The sequence below is a fragment of the Physella acuta genome, unplaced genomic scaffold, assembly GCF_028476545.2.
Source record: "Physella acuta isolate Inbredline_101_S28 unplaced genomic scaffold, ASM2847654v3 ptg000160l, whole genome shotgun sequence".
NCBI lineage: Eukaryota > Metazoa > Mollusca > Gastropoda > Physidae > Physella > Physella acuta.
The window spans coordinates 30,972-47,502 of NW_026731679.1; the positions used below are offsets into that span (position 1 = coordinate 30,972).

Consider the following 16,531-nt stretch of genomic DNA (forward strand, 5'->3'; position numbering starts at 1 on the left):
TTAAACACTTGTTTTTCTATTTTTATCAATTACAAGTTAAAAAAAATTTTTAAAAATGATTGACTTAAGGATGTTTTGCAGTAGTGAGTCGTTTTCTCAAAAAAAAATGGTTTTACCATAAACTTTTATAGCCCAACTGCACACAAAGTGCACAATCTGTTCTCAGATAACACTAGCGATTTTTATCTATAGTCGGTTATAAATTCAGCTGGATGTAGCATGTTTTCTCTATCATTAGCAGGTTTACGTCATTGTGTCACCCTCCCGACCCCCTCTCCGCCCTTGTCGGGATTGGTCAACTTTCCTCTTAAAAGACTATTTAACTCACTCTAATTATTATTTAAGTGAAATTTTTCATTTTTCTGTATACATTTTGCCCTTTTTTTTCTTGGTGTTACTCCCCTAAATGGTGTCACCCTGTGTGGTCCGCATTTAAAAACAGCCTGCTTTATCTTGACTGAGCAATGGAGTTAACTCATTTGTAAGTTTGTTCTTGCCACATGAAATTAAGTTATTTTATCTTAGTATTGTTGTAAAAATTGTTGGTTCATTTAACAACACAGCTAAAAGCATGTCACATGCATAATGGTGAAATAGAAATTGATTGCAACACACAACAACTCAAATGGAATCTAAAAATTATCACATTTTATTGCTGTGACAAAAGTAGTGTCAATATTTATTTAAGAAATTAACAATAACTAAAAAGCAAACAGGGAAAAATATTGATAAACAAAACTATCCGATTATTCATAATACCGCTTATTAGTTGACAACTTAAAATAAAATACACATTTTTGATAATGAAAAATGATTATTAATTTTAAAAAATAACTTTATAGATACAATGACAAAAATAAATTTAATGTAGTGTAAACGTTTCTAATTTTAGTCGTGCTTGCTGCAAGTAATAACAAAGCCTAGAGAAAAATTAAAATGTTATTGTGGAAAACTGATGCTTTTCCAATTTTACGTGACATTTTATAAAAATATAGTAAATATATATGAATGTATAATAAGTTTTATTAATAATTCTTAATAAAAATACTTCTAATACTATCCGTAACACTGCAGACTAAATTGAATTTCTACACACATTTTTAATATAATTTTTAAAACTGAAGGCTTAAATCCTCATTAAAAATGTGCATCAAGTTAGTTGAAAAATTACAGAATCAGCAATATGAAAAAAATTAGTAAGGAAAAGCAGAAATACTTTTGTTTTCATCATGTTTTTTTTCTGTTTAAATTAACAGTACACAATGCATATGTAAATGTGCATAAAGACCTAATATCCACCTTAGCTACATGTAGTAATTTAGTAAAATGTTGTGTTGGATATGACAAGTGAGTAAAGAAACAGATATTTGAACTAAGGTACAGTATACACTTTAAAATCTAACTGTAGAAGTGTTGCACAAGTTTGATAAATACTAACATAGATAAATAAAAATGGGGTTTAAGTCTTGATAGCTAAACTCAGATGGCTTTAAGTGAATCATTAGACTCGATGGCAGTTTATAGAAGTGTGATAGGTAAATTTTTTTTTCATATACGTTTTTTTAAACTACATATTATATAAAGTGGCAAAGGTGTATGGACAAACTGATGTAATGACAGGGGTACTGACTATCAAAAACTTTTATGTAAATAAAACAAATGTATAATTTTTTAACAACCTCATCTTGACAATTTTCCTGTTTCAGGATCTGATTTATCTTACAGTGTGGCTTCATGGCAGATCAAGGACATGTTATGTAATTGCATTTCTTGCATTTATAAATTAATTCTCCATTTGTCATTTAATATGATCATTTAGATAACATTTATCTTATCTACATAAAATAGCTCACACATTTTCTTTTTTAAAAGCTTTTGCATAAAATATGTCTTTAATGTAGATTCTTCTCCACTTTTAAAACTTTTACCAATGACAACATATGTAACATTTTGTAATTCTATGCACAATTTTATAATTAGTACAGCGTGTGATAAGGCTTTGAGCTTTAAAAATATTTTTTTGGAAATAACACAATAAATTCTCTGATGAAGTTTGCCTAGAACAAACAATGCAAAAACATTAGGATACTAAATAAAAGCTTAATAGTTTGAAAAAGAAATTTAAAAGTTGGAATGCAGTGACTTAAAATTAAAAACTGATAATAGCTTTATTGAACAAGTGCATTCTGAAACCAATGGGAAAAAGATAATGTTCTTAATATTATGTTAGCTTTTTCTGCATTGAAGTAGAACTCTAATCATGACCATTAAGATGATAAAAAAATCCCAGTATTAATTTACTTTTTATGATTTACAGTACATATACAAAAACTGAAATATCTTGTTGAATTTAAATCCTCTTTAGGTAGAGAAAGATATATTAAGATGTCTAAAAATAACAATATAATAGCTTGTATCAGGCACATAAAATTGAAGTATAGTGACACCAATTGCAACTGTATTATAGGCCTATAATGTAGACCTTGTAAATTATATATATATATATATATATATATATATATATATATATATATATATATATATATATATATATATATATATATATATATATATATACTGGTACAGATATAGATGTAGATATAGACATATATTTTTGGGGTGAAGCACCATGTACACGCACTGGGTACACATGCCCTTTTACTGCAAATTATGTGTTTGACTTTGGATTACATGATTTTAATGGGGGGAAAAAACATCAATTTCCTCTGATCCACAATAACCCCCCCCCCCCCCTACAAACAACATGACACATACAACAACAAAAAATGCAACCCAACACCAACAGCATTAGAAATGAATTTCAACAATAATGATATACTGCTGAGAATTAATAAACACAATTACCAACTTTAAAGAATCCAACAGGTAAATAAAACTTAAAAGAAACAAAAATAGGCCTATATTTCAGATTAGACAGAATTAACTATTTAATTGACAATTTTAAACCAAATTAATGTAAATTAAAAAAAAAAACAGAAAATAAAAAAAAATGTGTGTAATAATTAGCTCTTTAGAAATAAAGAGGAGAATTTGGTTAGTTAAGATAGTGTTAAAACACAGCTAATTGTGACATTACCTCTACTGATGGACAAAGCCCAGTACAAAACATTAAGACCTTTATTATGCAAAATATTGATGCTTCTTAAAATTGATAGAATTTGTGGTAATTTAAATAAAGTTTGATAATTTACATGAACTAAAAATAAAATAAGTTAAATAATATTAAAAGTTAAAAAAAAGGTAAATGTAACAGTCATCATTCAAAATCAAACTGTCACTACTATCAAAATGCTGTATTGGTTTGATAATTACCAAGATACATAAATAAAACATAAATAAATCAGGCAGTCGAATGTCAGATTCCTGTGACTGAATCAATAGACTAGATGAACATGTTGCATGTGGTAGGTTAAGGATTGTCACTGGCTGTATAGCTTATTACATAGGTAGCAATAAAATGGCTTTTAACCAGCGTGAGTCCCTAAATTATTTTGTACAGAACTTATAGAAGATGTTAATTAGTGATAAGCATTGCATGTGTGAGGCTATGTGTTCTTGTGGATTTGCTGGTGGACATAGAATGTAGATTTTTTAAATTGTGTATTCACATTTTCATCACGTATTATAAGTATATTCCTGGTGTGTGTGTGCTTGTGTGAAGTCTTAGTTTATCTTTCCAAGTAGAACATTTTTTACATTATGTATATTTTAAAGTTTTTTGCTATTAACATGTTTATGCTAAGTGTATTAAATATAATCATCAGCTAAATTAAAATCTCTGTTACAATAACTACATATAAAGTTGCACAGGTTGATGAGACGACATAAAGAATCAAGTGTGAAATTTTCAACACCATTTATCTGGTTATGGGTTTGAATAAATTCTAGTGTGTCACCTGAACAGATATCAATGAAGTGTTACATAACTGCAGATATTTCATAAGAACTGTTAATTAACAAGTTTATTTCCTTATTTGTCTAATAAATTTCAATGGTTATCATAAGGAATAGAAAAGCTTTATCACATAATAAAGAAAAGAACATAAAAGCCTAAACTGTAACTACTAGAGATTATGCTACAACAGATAACAAAAATAAAAGTGTTGCTATTTGAAGTCCATTTCTGCTTTATTACATTGTTTAATTTAAAAAATTTCCAGAAATATTTCTAACATCAAAGGTGTTTACATAAATCAAATTACTAGTTATATATGACAATACAGTTACCAAAACTTCAGATAAGCTTCAAATAGAAAGAAGATAACACAGGCTTCCAATAAATAACACAATACATTTCTTGATATATGACAAGCAGATATAAAAAACTTTTAAAAGTTAAAAAAATACTTTGCAGTATGATGGCATTGAAAGAGACACAAGCCCACTGTTGGAAATAGCTGTAACTTGAGCAGATTAAACATTTTACAACCCCCCCCCCTCATCTAACTGTGATTGGGTATAAACAGAATTATAAACAGTCATTATACCATTACATGCCTAGACGACACAGGTGACAATTTATTGACAAGATGAAAATATGTTTTTCTTCTGATATTTATTATACACATTCTGCCTATAATCGTCATCCACATGGATGTCTCACAATTCACGCTACTGACTGAGTCACACTGGTCATATAACCCTTTCACCAAGACTAAGATTAACTCACACACACAATACACAGCAACCAGTTTCTACACACAACGTCATTATTGTGAGGGTGTCAGGATCTCAACGAATACACAACCAACACGATTGAGGCTAGGTATCACAGTATCCTTTATTTCTTTTTAAACGCGCCACTTAGTCCCACATCAACCATTTTTGCTTACAGTCCAACTTTCAACTGCCCCCCCCCCCCCCCGCATTCATTCCTACACACCACCTTTCTCTCGCTCACAACACAGCCACTGTCACCCGACCAGTCGCTTCCCTTCTACCCTCGTTCAGTCCGTACAACAGTATACACGTCAACACACCCAGCCTCGCATCTCACTACATGATACATACACACAGGCTTACTGTTCATGTGAACTCTCCTATGGTTTAAGAAATGGCTTCTATCATTTGTTGTGTATTCACAATTGGGACACTTATACAGTAAATCCCTAGAGTGTATGTTCGTAATCGTAATTCGTAATGAATTGTTAAATTTTTTTTCCTGCTAAAAGATTTCTCACACAATGAACATCTGAAAGGTCTGTACCTGAAATGTCTCTTTACAAGGTGCAGGTCATATTCATCTGGTAAGTTAAAGCCTCTGTCACAATGACTACATATGTAAAGCTGCAAAGGTGTATGTATCAGTTGATGGGACAACAGGTGAGCTAAAGAAACAAATCTTTTTTGGCAAATATCACAAGTTTGTACATTTTCAAAACCATCAACTAGTTGAAGGTTTAGATGAATCTTTTGATGTTGTTTTAGCCGAGACAGATGAGGCGTAGTGTAACTGCATTTCTCACATTTGTGAATTGATTCTCCATTATGCAATCTAATGTGAGCTTTTAGGTATTGTTTATCTGCATAACATTTTTCACAAATTTCACACTTAAATGGCTTATACCTAAAATGTGTTGCTAAGTGTAGATCATATTCTTCTCCAATGTTAAAACTTTTATCACAGTGGCAACATATGTAACATTTCATTCGAGTGTGTACAATTTTATGAGAAGCCAAATGAGATAAGGATTTAAAACTTTTTTGGCAAATGTCACACACAGAAATCTCAGTTGGAGGATCACTGCCTCTCTGTTTATCATTATGGTATAGTTGACAAGTTGTACAATTCTCCAGAGCACATTCACATTTTTGCCCAGTTAAATTTTGTAACTTTTGAGGTGCAGCTGTTTTATTTTCATGATGTATCTGTAACTTGTCACATGTTTTGAATTTATTGTGGTAAAGCTCAGCTGTCATTTCATTAGTTGATGATAAATTTTTTTTCTCCTTCAATATTGAGCATTGGACATTAACGTTTCCACAATTTGGAGAGGTTGATCTGTGATCTGATGGGTATTTACATGAAGATGTCATCGTTTCCTCTCTGAAATTGTCATTTTTTAAACCAGTAGCAATGTTTTCTTTATACAAAGCCATATGAACTATCGTGTGATGTTTTTTCAGCTTACTCCATTTCCTGGTGGTATAAGCACAGAACTCACACGCCATCCGATCGTTTGGATGAAATTCTTTTTTATGTTTAGCAAACAACGGCTCCTCTTTAACTATAAAATCACAAAAACAACAGCTTATAGCTTGCACTTCTGTGTGCTTTTTAATCCAATGTCTTCGTAATCTTTTAAAAGATGAAAATGTTCTTGAACAGATGTCACAGTGACCTACTTGCTCTCTCATTTTCTTTTGTTCTATAATGCTAGAGTTATTAAATTAATATGATGTATTCACTTGATCAAACATTTAGAGCTGAAAGTGATTATCATCAGTGACCTTAGTTACTAGGAGGAGCGGATTAGTCTAGCCCTAAACATTTTCACGGTCAGTCACGCAACAACAACAACAACAAAAAGACAGGTCTTACACTCCCCCCTCCCCCAATGACGTAGTAACTGAGAAATCGGGTTTCTTCTGAGATACCCAGCGAAAAACATTATTCCACAGTGTAGACCCGTCAAGACTATTTAAGTCTGATGAAATTCACTTTTCTAAATTCAAGACTTTTTCCTGACTGCCAGAGGCGTACGCAGGGGGGGGGGGGGGGAGCACGGGGAGCGGCCGCTCCCCCTCTGGCCATTTTCAGCAAAGTGGCGCCTTTTTGGAAACTTTTTAAACTCAAAGTTTTAAACAATGATATTTGTTAAAAAAATATTTTTGGTCGGCACATCTATGTAAATCACAAGATTACTTTTCATGCAGCAATTAAGCATTATTGTACTAGTCTAGTACTGTCTACGTTTACAACACGTATTAACAGCTGCATCAGTTTGCCATTCTAAAAATAACCATTATGATGCAATGCAATGTTTAAAAAACATCTACGGGTGGTACCACTTGACAAGAGGGGAGTTAAGTTTAAATCCACGGTATAATGTATTTGTTTACGAATAATTGAATTAGAAAATGTTGTACATAAAACTTCACACATAATTACTTTATATATACTGTTTGAATCGTGTGATTGATTTATAAAAAATTACAATACAGAAACAAATACAACTACAGTGACACCTCTATTTAAATTTACTTATGGGCAAACTGCGTAGCGGTGGGGAAAGTTCAACAACGTCATCACGATGAAGTAGTAGTATTCTTACAGTTTGATTACGATTACAAATTATATTAAACAGTATCAAATTTAAATTAACTATTATTTTAGTTTACTAGATCTAGATCTATATTAAATTTGAATAAGGCTATATTTTGTATTTAAAAAACAACTCAACTTAAACTAACCCTGATAGCACTGTTAATTATCCGCTCAGCTGATGTATCGTTTGAACTTGTTTCCAATAGTTAGTAATTATCAAAAAGTAATCGCACCATTTAAATTATTTGGTGTATCATACTAACTATATTGCGAATAAGACAACAGTTGCGCTTAGAATTCGTTAGTTAAAAGGTTATAAATGGAAAGGAAATCAGAAAAGAATAAATATTCGGGGTGGGAGAGGAAGAGATTGAAAGAAATTTCAGATCGCCAACAATCGTCATCCAAATGTGTCAAACTGGATACATATTTTTCAAGCTGTATGCCTTTAACTGCTACAACAATACAACCAGAGGTTGATGTGTCTCAAGATACCCAAGTACAAAATGTACAAGCAACAACATCATCTAATATGCAGAATCAAGTCGTCGAGACTCAAGACAATAAGGTAATGTCTATAGACATTTTAGAAGACACCCGTTTAGAAGAGGATATTGACAGTACAATGCCAGTCAAACTTAAAGCTATAATCGATATAAATCTGGAATATCCTACAGATCCTTTTTTGTTTTGTGAAACACCTTAACACCGGATCTGGTACGTGCATTACTTGAGTTTGGTCCTTGTCAACCAGGCCTCAAAGATACTTATAAAGATTTTCCCAAAAATTTAACTGGTCGGCACTTTAGTGCCAGTTGGTACAAGAAAAAAAACCATACGAAATGTGGTCGTGAAATAATACGACACTGGCTAGTATATTCACCCAAGGCAAATAATATGATTTGTTTTGCTTGTTGGCTTTTAAACACAAGTCAGACACTTGGGGCGATCCAAAACTGGGTTGTATGAACTTTGCAAAAGGTCCCGACAAAATTAACAAACATGAAAACTCTGAAAGTCACAAGATTGCAGAGAGAGAGAGAGAGAACTTTTAATTACAAAGTTCCGACTTTACAAAGACAGAACCATAATATGTGACATTTTAACATCAGAAAAGAAGGAAAGAGAAAAAAACAGAATAATACTGGAAAGTATTATAGATGCAGTTCTCTATTTGGGAAAACAGGGATTGGCGTTTAGGGGCCATCGTGAATCCCAAGGTTTAGGAGAAGCTACATTAAATGAAGGCAACTTTTTGGAACTTATTAAACTCATTTCTAAGAAAGATGATTTGCTAAAACAACATTTACTTTTCGGTGACAGAAATGCAACATACTTAAGTCCGGGTATGCAAAACGACTTAATTAAGTCTATATCAGCCCAAATTTTAAAGAAGATAGTAGGTGAAATTAAGATAGCTAGGTATTTCGCTGTGATTGTAGATTCGACTATCGACATTAGTAGAATGGATCAATTTTCTTTGTCAATCAGATATGTTACTGAACATGGAGACGCCATCGAAAGATTTATCCAACTTTGTGAGCTTCCTGAAGCTAGTGCAGAGGTTTTTTTTTAAAACGCTTCTTACAGCAGTCACAGACTTAGGGCTGTCAATGACCATGTGCTATGGTCAGTCCTACGATGGAGCAAACACCATGTCTGGTGAAATATCGGGCGTACAAAAACGAGTTAGAGAAATAGCTCCACATGCACTCTTCACACACTGCTGTGCTCATAATTTAAATTTAATTCTCATAGATGCTGTTTCATCTAATATTCAAACACAGCTGTTTTTTGGAAAGCATATATACATTTTTTACCGGAAATCTACCTCGTCTTTCTATATTGCAAGAGGAGCAACGCAACAACATAGAAGCATTTTCATTAACACTGAAACGACTTAATGATACAAGATGGGCTTCTAGAAAGACAGCAGTAGATTCTATATTGCAGAATTTACCAGCACTTGTTCTTGCATTGCGAAGAATAGTTGACGGTGAAGTTAAAAACTCTACTTCTAAACAGTTTGCCGAAGGAAAGGGAATTCTTGTTACAATAGAGACCTTTGAGTTTTTAGTTGTTTTAATGTTTTGGAAAAGAATTCTGCATAAGGCTTTTAACGTATCCATTTATTTACAGAAGAGTAGCATTGATATGTTAACAGCCTTTCGATTAATTCAGATTTTTTAAAATGAGATGAGTAGCTGGAGAAATGAATTTGAATCAGAATTTGAGCAGATTGAGAACGAAGCCACTGAGCTCGCTGAGAAATGTGATATCCGTACGGAGTATAAGCAACACAGGCTATACAAACGGAAAATATTCCATGACGAACGAGCAGAGGATACTCAGATATCTGACTCTAGGAAAAAATTCATTGTTCAAACTTATTTAGTGTCACTTGACTCTGTCATAACTAGTACAAACACAAGGTTTCAAAATTTTAAAGATGTGTCTTCCAAGTTTTGTTGCTTAGACCCAAAACATTTAGCATTAGATGACAGTTTAATACAGTTGGAGCAATTAGCAGTGACGTACTCGGATGTTGTTGACAGTGTAACTGAAATAGTGCAGGAATTCGTATCATTTACAGGGGTCTCCAAACTTTTCAGCCCGAGGGCCGGATTAACTATCAAATATACGTTCGGGGGCCAGAATTTATATATATATATATATATATATATATATATATATATATATATATATATATATATATATATATATATATATATATATATATATATGCAAATTTCAAGTGTCCCCCCACCCGAGAAAAAAGTCTGAAAGAAACACTTTCGGGGACCGACAACACACTCGAGGTCCAAGTTTGTTCTCACATTTTTTTTCACGTAGGCCTACTTCATTCTTGATAAAGTTTGTATGTTGGGCAAAAGTTTTAATATTTGAAAAGTCTTCCTTGGGCAAAATACTTATAAAACCCACCCGCCCATAAAATTGAACTTGTCTTTAAGGAGGTCATTTGCTGAGCAACTGGCCACATTTGCTTCAATGTTATTTGCACCCAATGCTACATTTTCAATTTATTTTTAATTTTACCTCAGCCACCTCCAACAAACTTTTTTTTTTCGCGGACAAAAAGATCTCCGAGGGCCGGATGAGAGGACCTCGCGGGCCGCATCCGGCCCGCGGGCCGTAGTTTGGAGACCCCTGATTTAGAACATTTTACCAAGAGGTTTTTAGTGTAAGCAGTGTAAACAAGGGAGTTTCAACTGAAAAAGAACCTCTAGAAATAGCGGTGACAGTAAACAGCATTCTGAAATTCATGATAGCTAATGACTTGTGTTCCATGTATCCAAACCTGGCCACTTTGTATCGTATATTTCTGACTTTACCAATAAGCAGTGCCGGAGTAGAAAGATCCTTCAGCCGTCTTAAACTCCTGAAAACATACATCCGTTCTACTATGAACGAAGACAGGTTGTCCAGCTTAGCCCTGATTACAATTGAACGACAATTAGCTTCTGATGTTGATTTAAAAGACGTAATTGATCATTTTGCTAAAATGAAACCTCGACGAAAAAGGATGTTGTAGTTCTAACAGAAGTCCTAGAGTACAGGATAAAACAAAATTGCTATCAAATATAGGCCTAACTAAATTATTGTTGTTTCTTTTTTAATTTAAAACGAATACCGTTTTGTACAACTGATTAAGCAATAAAAATATCTTCATTTACGTGTCTTATGCATTCCAATTTTTAGAAGACATAATGCTATTATAAAGTGAATTGTACGAGGACGACAAAAACAGACTACGCCCTATATTATATATATATATATATATATATATATATATATATATATATATATATATATATATATACGTATATAGAACATATTACAAATTCGGCGCCTTTTTTGCTATTTTTCGCTCCCCCTACACTGAAAACCTGGATACGCCTCTGCAGACTGCGTACAAATCCTGTTAAACAATGTTTAGTAGCAGAAATATTTAGCTGAAACACTTAAAAATAACTAGTTATTCAAAATAAAGTAGTATTTAACACGCAATTAAAATAAATCTATCCAAATTTTAAACGATCTGTATTAAAAGTAAAAGATGACGCCAAATAAAGTATGGTTTACAGTGCTTCCGGAACTGTGTGACAGATTTTGCCATTGTTTTACTGTTTTTTTTTACTGCTATACCATTCCGGAATAATAACCGACGCTAAACTAAGGTTTTACCTAATAAAATATTCTAACAAAATACTTCATGTGTCATGTAGTATTATTTAGTAGGCCTAGATCTAGTAGTAGTCTAGTAAGTTTGTAAATAAATATAATAAATATTTTTTTAAATATTAAATAGCTGGCCTATCTAGTATCTAATGACGAGTATCTAGATCAGGGGTATCCAAACTACGGCCCGCGAGCCGGATGCGGCCCGTGAGGTCCTCTCATCCGGCCCTCGGAGATATTTTTGTCCACGGAAAAAAATGTTTGTTGTAGGTGGCTTTAAAAAAATGCCACCCCAATGATATACCTAAAAAGAAACTCTGGCCCCCGAAGTACTAGATCTAGTAGTAGCCTACTAATACTAATAAAGTAGTTAGAATCTAGATCTAGTAGTTAGTTAAGTAGTTAAGCAGAGATTGAGACTCATTTCTGGTCATTTCAGATTATGCTGAAAGATCAAACTTTTTTTTTACAAACATTTGTACTTTATTAGATCTAGATCTACTTTATACTAATATACTAGGCTTTTCGATTCGTGAATTCTCGTTCTCGCGGTTTCGCAGGCCACCGTGTTTTGGGCGGATATAAAATATCGAATCATTTCTTTCTCATGAAGTACATGATACTTATAAATAAGGATCGTATCGTAGTTGGATAGATTTGTATCGAAACTGCCCATGTATTTACGGGGCGAATAATTAACATTTTAATAATGCTAGCTTTACCTGATTTCTTTCTTTGTCTTTCACGAGGCCGACGAGGGAAAGTCATTCTTGTGCTTGAAGTCAAAATAAACTAAAGCAGGTGCGTGTATTATTGACTTTTTTATTTGTACATAATACTAAAGCCTAACATCTTCACTACGATATAAAAATAGAATTATATAATAAATCAACAGTCGAAACAAACCATTGCCCGTACAGACGACCATATTAAATCTCCAAGGACGCCATTTTATAATAATCTAAACGCCGATTCCGGAAAAGGTGGGATGGGCTTTGCTTAATAAAACACTTCCCCAGAGTAAAAAAAAACGTTTTTCGAGCTTACATTTAAGTATTTAAAAACCGGATTATCAATGGAGTGTGACTCAGTGTAGTATAAGTAGTGTAGTTAATGTGGTAGTCAGTAGCGTACGCAGGGGGGGAGCAGGGGGAGCGGCCGCTCCCCCTCTGGCCATTTTTAGCAAAGTGGCGCCTTTTTGGAAACTTTTGCAACTCAAAGTTTTAAACATTGATATTTGTTAAAAAATTATCTTTGGTCGGCACATTTGAAACATAAATCTCTGTGAATATTGTTCTTGCAACTACCAGTAAAAGGTGTGTGAGCAATACAGTGATCTAACCCATACCTTCTCATTATGTCAAAAACTTATCTTTAAACAACACTAAAAGTCAGTAACTAATAAAAAAGCGCATGATCTGAAATGTAAGACAGATATTTTAGTTATATGTAGGCTAATATTCCGAATCTTTTACTGCTATTTTTAAAAGCTGGGTTTTATACCAACTCTGATTTTAAAAACTTTCATTATGCTGTAAAAGTTTAGCATTTATGATGACAATATATTTAATTCTGATTGTAGATAAAATATTTTTGTAAAAACGAATAGTGTTAAACTACTTTATTAGATTCTTAAGTAGTTATTGATTTGTTTTGATATTTATAATAAAATATGTAGACATATACATATTTATATTAAGATATTGATTATTTCCCCTTTTCGCTAGTCTTAATAGATGTCCCAGGAATCATTATGCATTTTTTTAAAAGGATTACAAAACAGATTATGCCGTTTATTGTTTTTGGTTCTAGTGTGATTATATATATATATATATATATATATATATATATATATATATATATATATATATATATATATATATATATATATATATATATATATATTTGTTTAGTATGAAACCATTTTTTTTTTGTTTCATCGGCCTACATTGCTTTTATTTATTTCTTCAGAGTGCTAATTTAAATTTATTTTACATCATATCGAAGAAATATCATACAGCTAATATATATATATATATATATATATATATATATATATATATATATATATATATATATATATATATATATATATATATATACATATATATATATATACATATATATATATATATATATATATATATATATATATATATATATATATATATATATATATATATATATATATATATATATATATATACTTATATTGAAGATATTACAAATTTGGCGCCTTTTTTGCTATTTCCGCTCCCCCTACACCGAAAACCTGGATACGCCTCTGGTGGTAGTAGTACTGACTTAGTGGGGTAAAATTATGCCGATGGCTGAGAAAGTTGGATGAGATCTTATAATAATAATATTAATCAATAATAGTAGCGAGTCTCAGTAACTTGAAAGCGTCCTTGGTTGCTAACCAGAACATGGCTACGTCACCTTGGCCTGCGATTGGGCAATTTTTTCTGCTTTGTTCGAGAGACCACCTTAACAGTTTATTAGTTTAAGTTTAAAAATAATTATCACGCGAAAAAATGGCGTTTTTTTCGCGTATTTTAAGCTATCTGAAGATGACAAAGCTATTTTTGGCAGAATTTTTTTTTTTAATTGCTTCCGACCATGGAGGTCAAACGTAAACATGGGTATAGTTTGAGTTGTTTAAAAACTTTAAATAAAGGATTGTAAGGTGTCTAAATGGAACTGTTAGGTAGGGTATTATTAGATTGATCGTTTCGTGAAAAAAAAATGCAATTATTATGTGCCGATTTTAAGAAATCGGCTTCCTAAAAAGGTCACTGAAAGCATGTAATTTTTTATTGTGACGTCATCGCTATTGTTACGGAAGCTGTACATCCCCTCGCTGCTTATATAATTGTGTTTTCTTTTCACTTGACACTCTTTTTCAGCTTATTTTGCTAGCGTAATTAGACTCATTAAGCCTAATTATGGATATTTCACCTGGCTTTTGGATTATACTATGACTCTAAAAACCCTTAAACCACAACGATCTGTTGTTTTTTTTTTTTTTTTTTTGGTCCCTGGAATTAGATCTAGATCTAGTAGTGAGCGTTGGTCTTTGTGTGCTTACTTAGGCCTAATTATTTGTTTTCAAATTTGTTATAGCTTAATGAATTTGTCTTAATTCTTATTGGTTACATAAATTTCAATTAGGCTAATTATTATAATATTATTTTCACTGGTCTTCGTTGATACATTTATTAGGCTTAATAATGTTAATATTATTACGATTTTAGTGGCCTGATAGATAAATTAAATGATTTTAGCGTTGGGTCTAAGTTTACATTACTAATTAGTACTTAGTAAACAAAGTACGCATGGACTAGGACATGTGTGTGCTGTGCCCGCGCTGTGGCGGGCGATGCCTCTCTCGCTGACAAACCAGCGCGAGCGAGTCGTGTGTCACACTTGGTCTGTGTCGATGTTTGGAATGCATAGGCATAATTCTCGCTCTCGGGTAATCAATTTTTATGCGCTGACATTTGAAAAATCAAATAGACACACATCTTAATTAAATACATTTAATGTGAACTTTATATTAATCTAGACCTACAGTACTAATTATAACTTGGGATAACAAAGTACTTGGACTAGATTTAGCGCATGCTCACACTGTGCTGTGGGTTTTCTCTCGCTGGTTGACGAAAGAACGCAGGCGGGCTGGCGATGTTTGTAATTTGCATATATCTTTGCTCACGTGCGATCATTTTAATGCGATTGGCCTCTTTTTATTTTATAGGCCTGATTAATTGTATTTGATAGGCTAACTTTTCTGGTTGACAAAACTACGCGAGCGAGATGTCCGCCACGCACACTGCCCGTGATGCTGTTTAGAATGCATTTCTCGCTAACTTTATCAATTTTAATGCTATTGCAGATTTTAATAAAAATAAATCAAATACTTACAAATCTTAACAATATTTTAAACTGAGCATCGGCGAAACTTTGTGAATAACACACCTGTCCCAAGTCCAGTGAGAGAGGAGAGTTAGATTCATTTTACAATGACATCGCTAGAATTTTATAAATTGCCCTGATTAAGCATTGCTAAAGCACTTACACTAGTTGATGAAACATGCATGGGATAGAATATCTTTCAAAAGTTTAGATCTATTCTATATTCTTAAACATATTTAATTGACGCATATTTGTCGTCAAATACATTAATCTGGGTTTAGTTTTCCTTTTTTAACATCCTTCCATTAAAAAAAAAGGAAATCAAATATTTTTTTTTAAATATAGATCTAGATGTAATTCCATCTTGTGATTTTTATTCTGACGAAGACAGTGTCCATATGAATAGAAATGTGGTAATAAAATCAAATGTACTGTGCATATTCTGTTAGAATCAAATCAGCTGCAAGGTCCACCCTGCAGAGTTCTTCTCTTTAGATAGGAAAATGGTTGTCACGGATTTTTTGGCTTGCAATGCTGGGAGTGGCCAATTAATAAAAATCAGTAATTAAGCTCCAAATGAGTTTATTATCAACAAATTAAGTATTTGATTGATTAGAGATTGATCTCTAGTTTTCATTGGTAATGTTTAAATCGAAAAATAACGAAATTTAAAATTAGTGAGTATCGCTAAATAATAGTCATCATAACTCTTCTCGGTAAAACCTTAGTTAAGCATCATAATTTCCAAAGTAGCTACTAGCTAGTAATGTGCGATGGCGGTAACTAATGAATATTTCTTTCATTTGTCCATATTTATCATCATTTATGACATATTTTACATAATATAACAAATCACAATCTATGACCAAACCAGCCAAAAATATCCTGGAATAAACTTGTAAACTACCCCGTTCGAGACAACAATGAGTAAATACAAGCAGTTGCCATGTTTCAAAAACAATAATAGAGTAGTTTCCCTTGAAAAATTGTCTATTCACATGTCTGTTGTGTTGATTTTGTTGTTTAATACGGTTATTTTGTTTTGTTTTAATATATGCCTGTATAGTAATTTTTCATTTTTTTTTCAATATAGTTGACATGAATGACTAATAGACCTATTCATACTTA

The 16,531-nt window shown here is 32.3% G+C and overlaps 3 protein-coding genes across 6 annotated transcripts in view; 2 read left to right on the top strand and 1 right to left on the bottom strand.

The window, feature by feature from the left end:
• The window catches only part of LOC131935787 (zinc finger protein 883), a 37,311-nt gene that overhangs the window by 14,693 nt on the left and 6,087 nt on the right, over positions 1-16,531 (top strand). For 2 of the 4 annotated variants that reach the window (XM_059292433.1, XM_059292436.1), the window contains exon 1: positions 12,229-12,289. The exons of 1 other annotated variant lie outside the window; for it this stretch is intronic. The gene's annotated coding sequence lies outside the window, so the exon portion shown is untranslated. Of the gene's footprint in view, positions 1-12,228; positions 12,290-16,531 lie in introns of those variants that run through there. One more of the 4 variants, XM_059292434.1, reaches the window with a different exon arrangement.
• Positions 5,068-6,192, bottom strand: LOC131935794 (zinc finger protein 100-like). Its single transcript, XM_059292449.1, has one exon. The coding sequence runs from the start codon at positions 6,190-6,192 to the stop codon at positions 5,068-5,070; it is 1,125 nt and encodes a 374-aa protein (XP_059148432.1).
• LOC131935795 (uncharacterized) lies at positions 9,485-10,841 on the top strand. The gene is made up of 2 exons (XM_059292450.1): positions 9,485-9,844; positions 10,482-10,841. Exons 1-2 carry the CDS (start codon positions 9,485-9,487, stop codon positions 10,839-10,841), a joined length of 720 nt encoding a protein of 239 aa, XP_059148433.1.

Excerpts from the sequence above, each read along its gene's own strand:
- LOC131935794 (XM_059292449.1), bottom strand. The coding sequence starts at position 6,192 with ATGGCGTGTGAGTTCTGTGCTTATACCACCAGGAAATGGAGTAAGCTG.
- LOC131935795 (XM_059292450.1), top strand. The coding sequence starts at position 9,485 with ATGAGTAGCTGGAGAAATGAATTTGAATCAGAATTTGAGCAGATTGAG. Across the intron at positions 9,845-10,481 it reads ACTCGGATGTTGTTGACAGT|GTTTTTAGTGTAAGCAGTGT; the intron begins GTAACTGAAATA and ends TTTTACCAAGAG.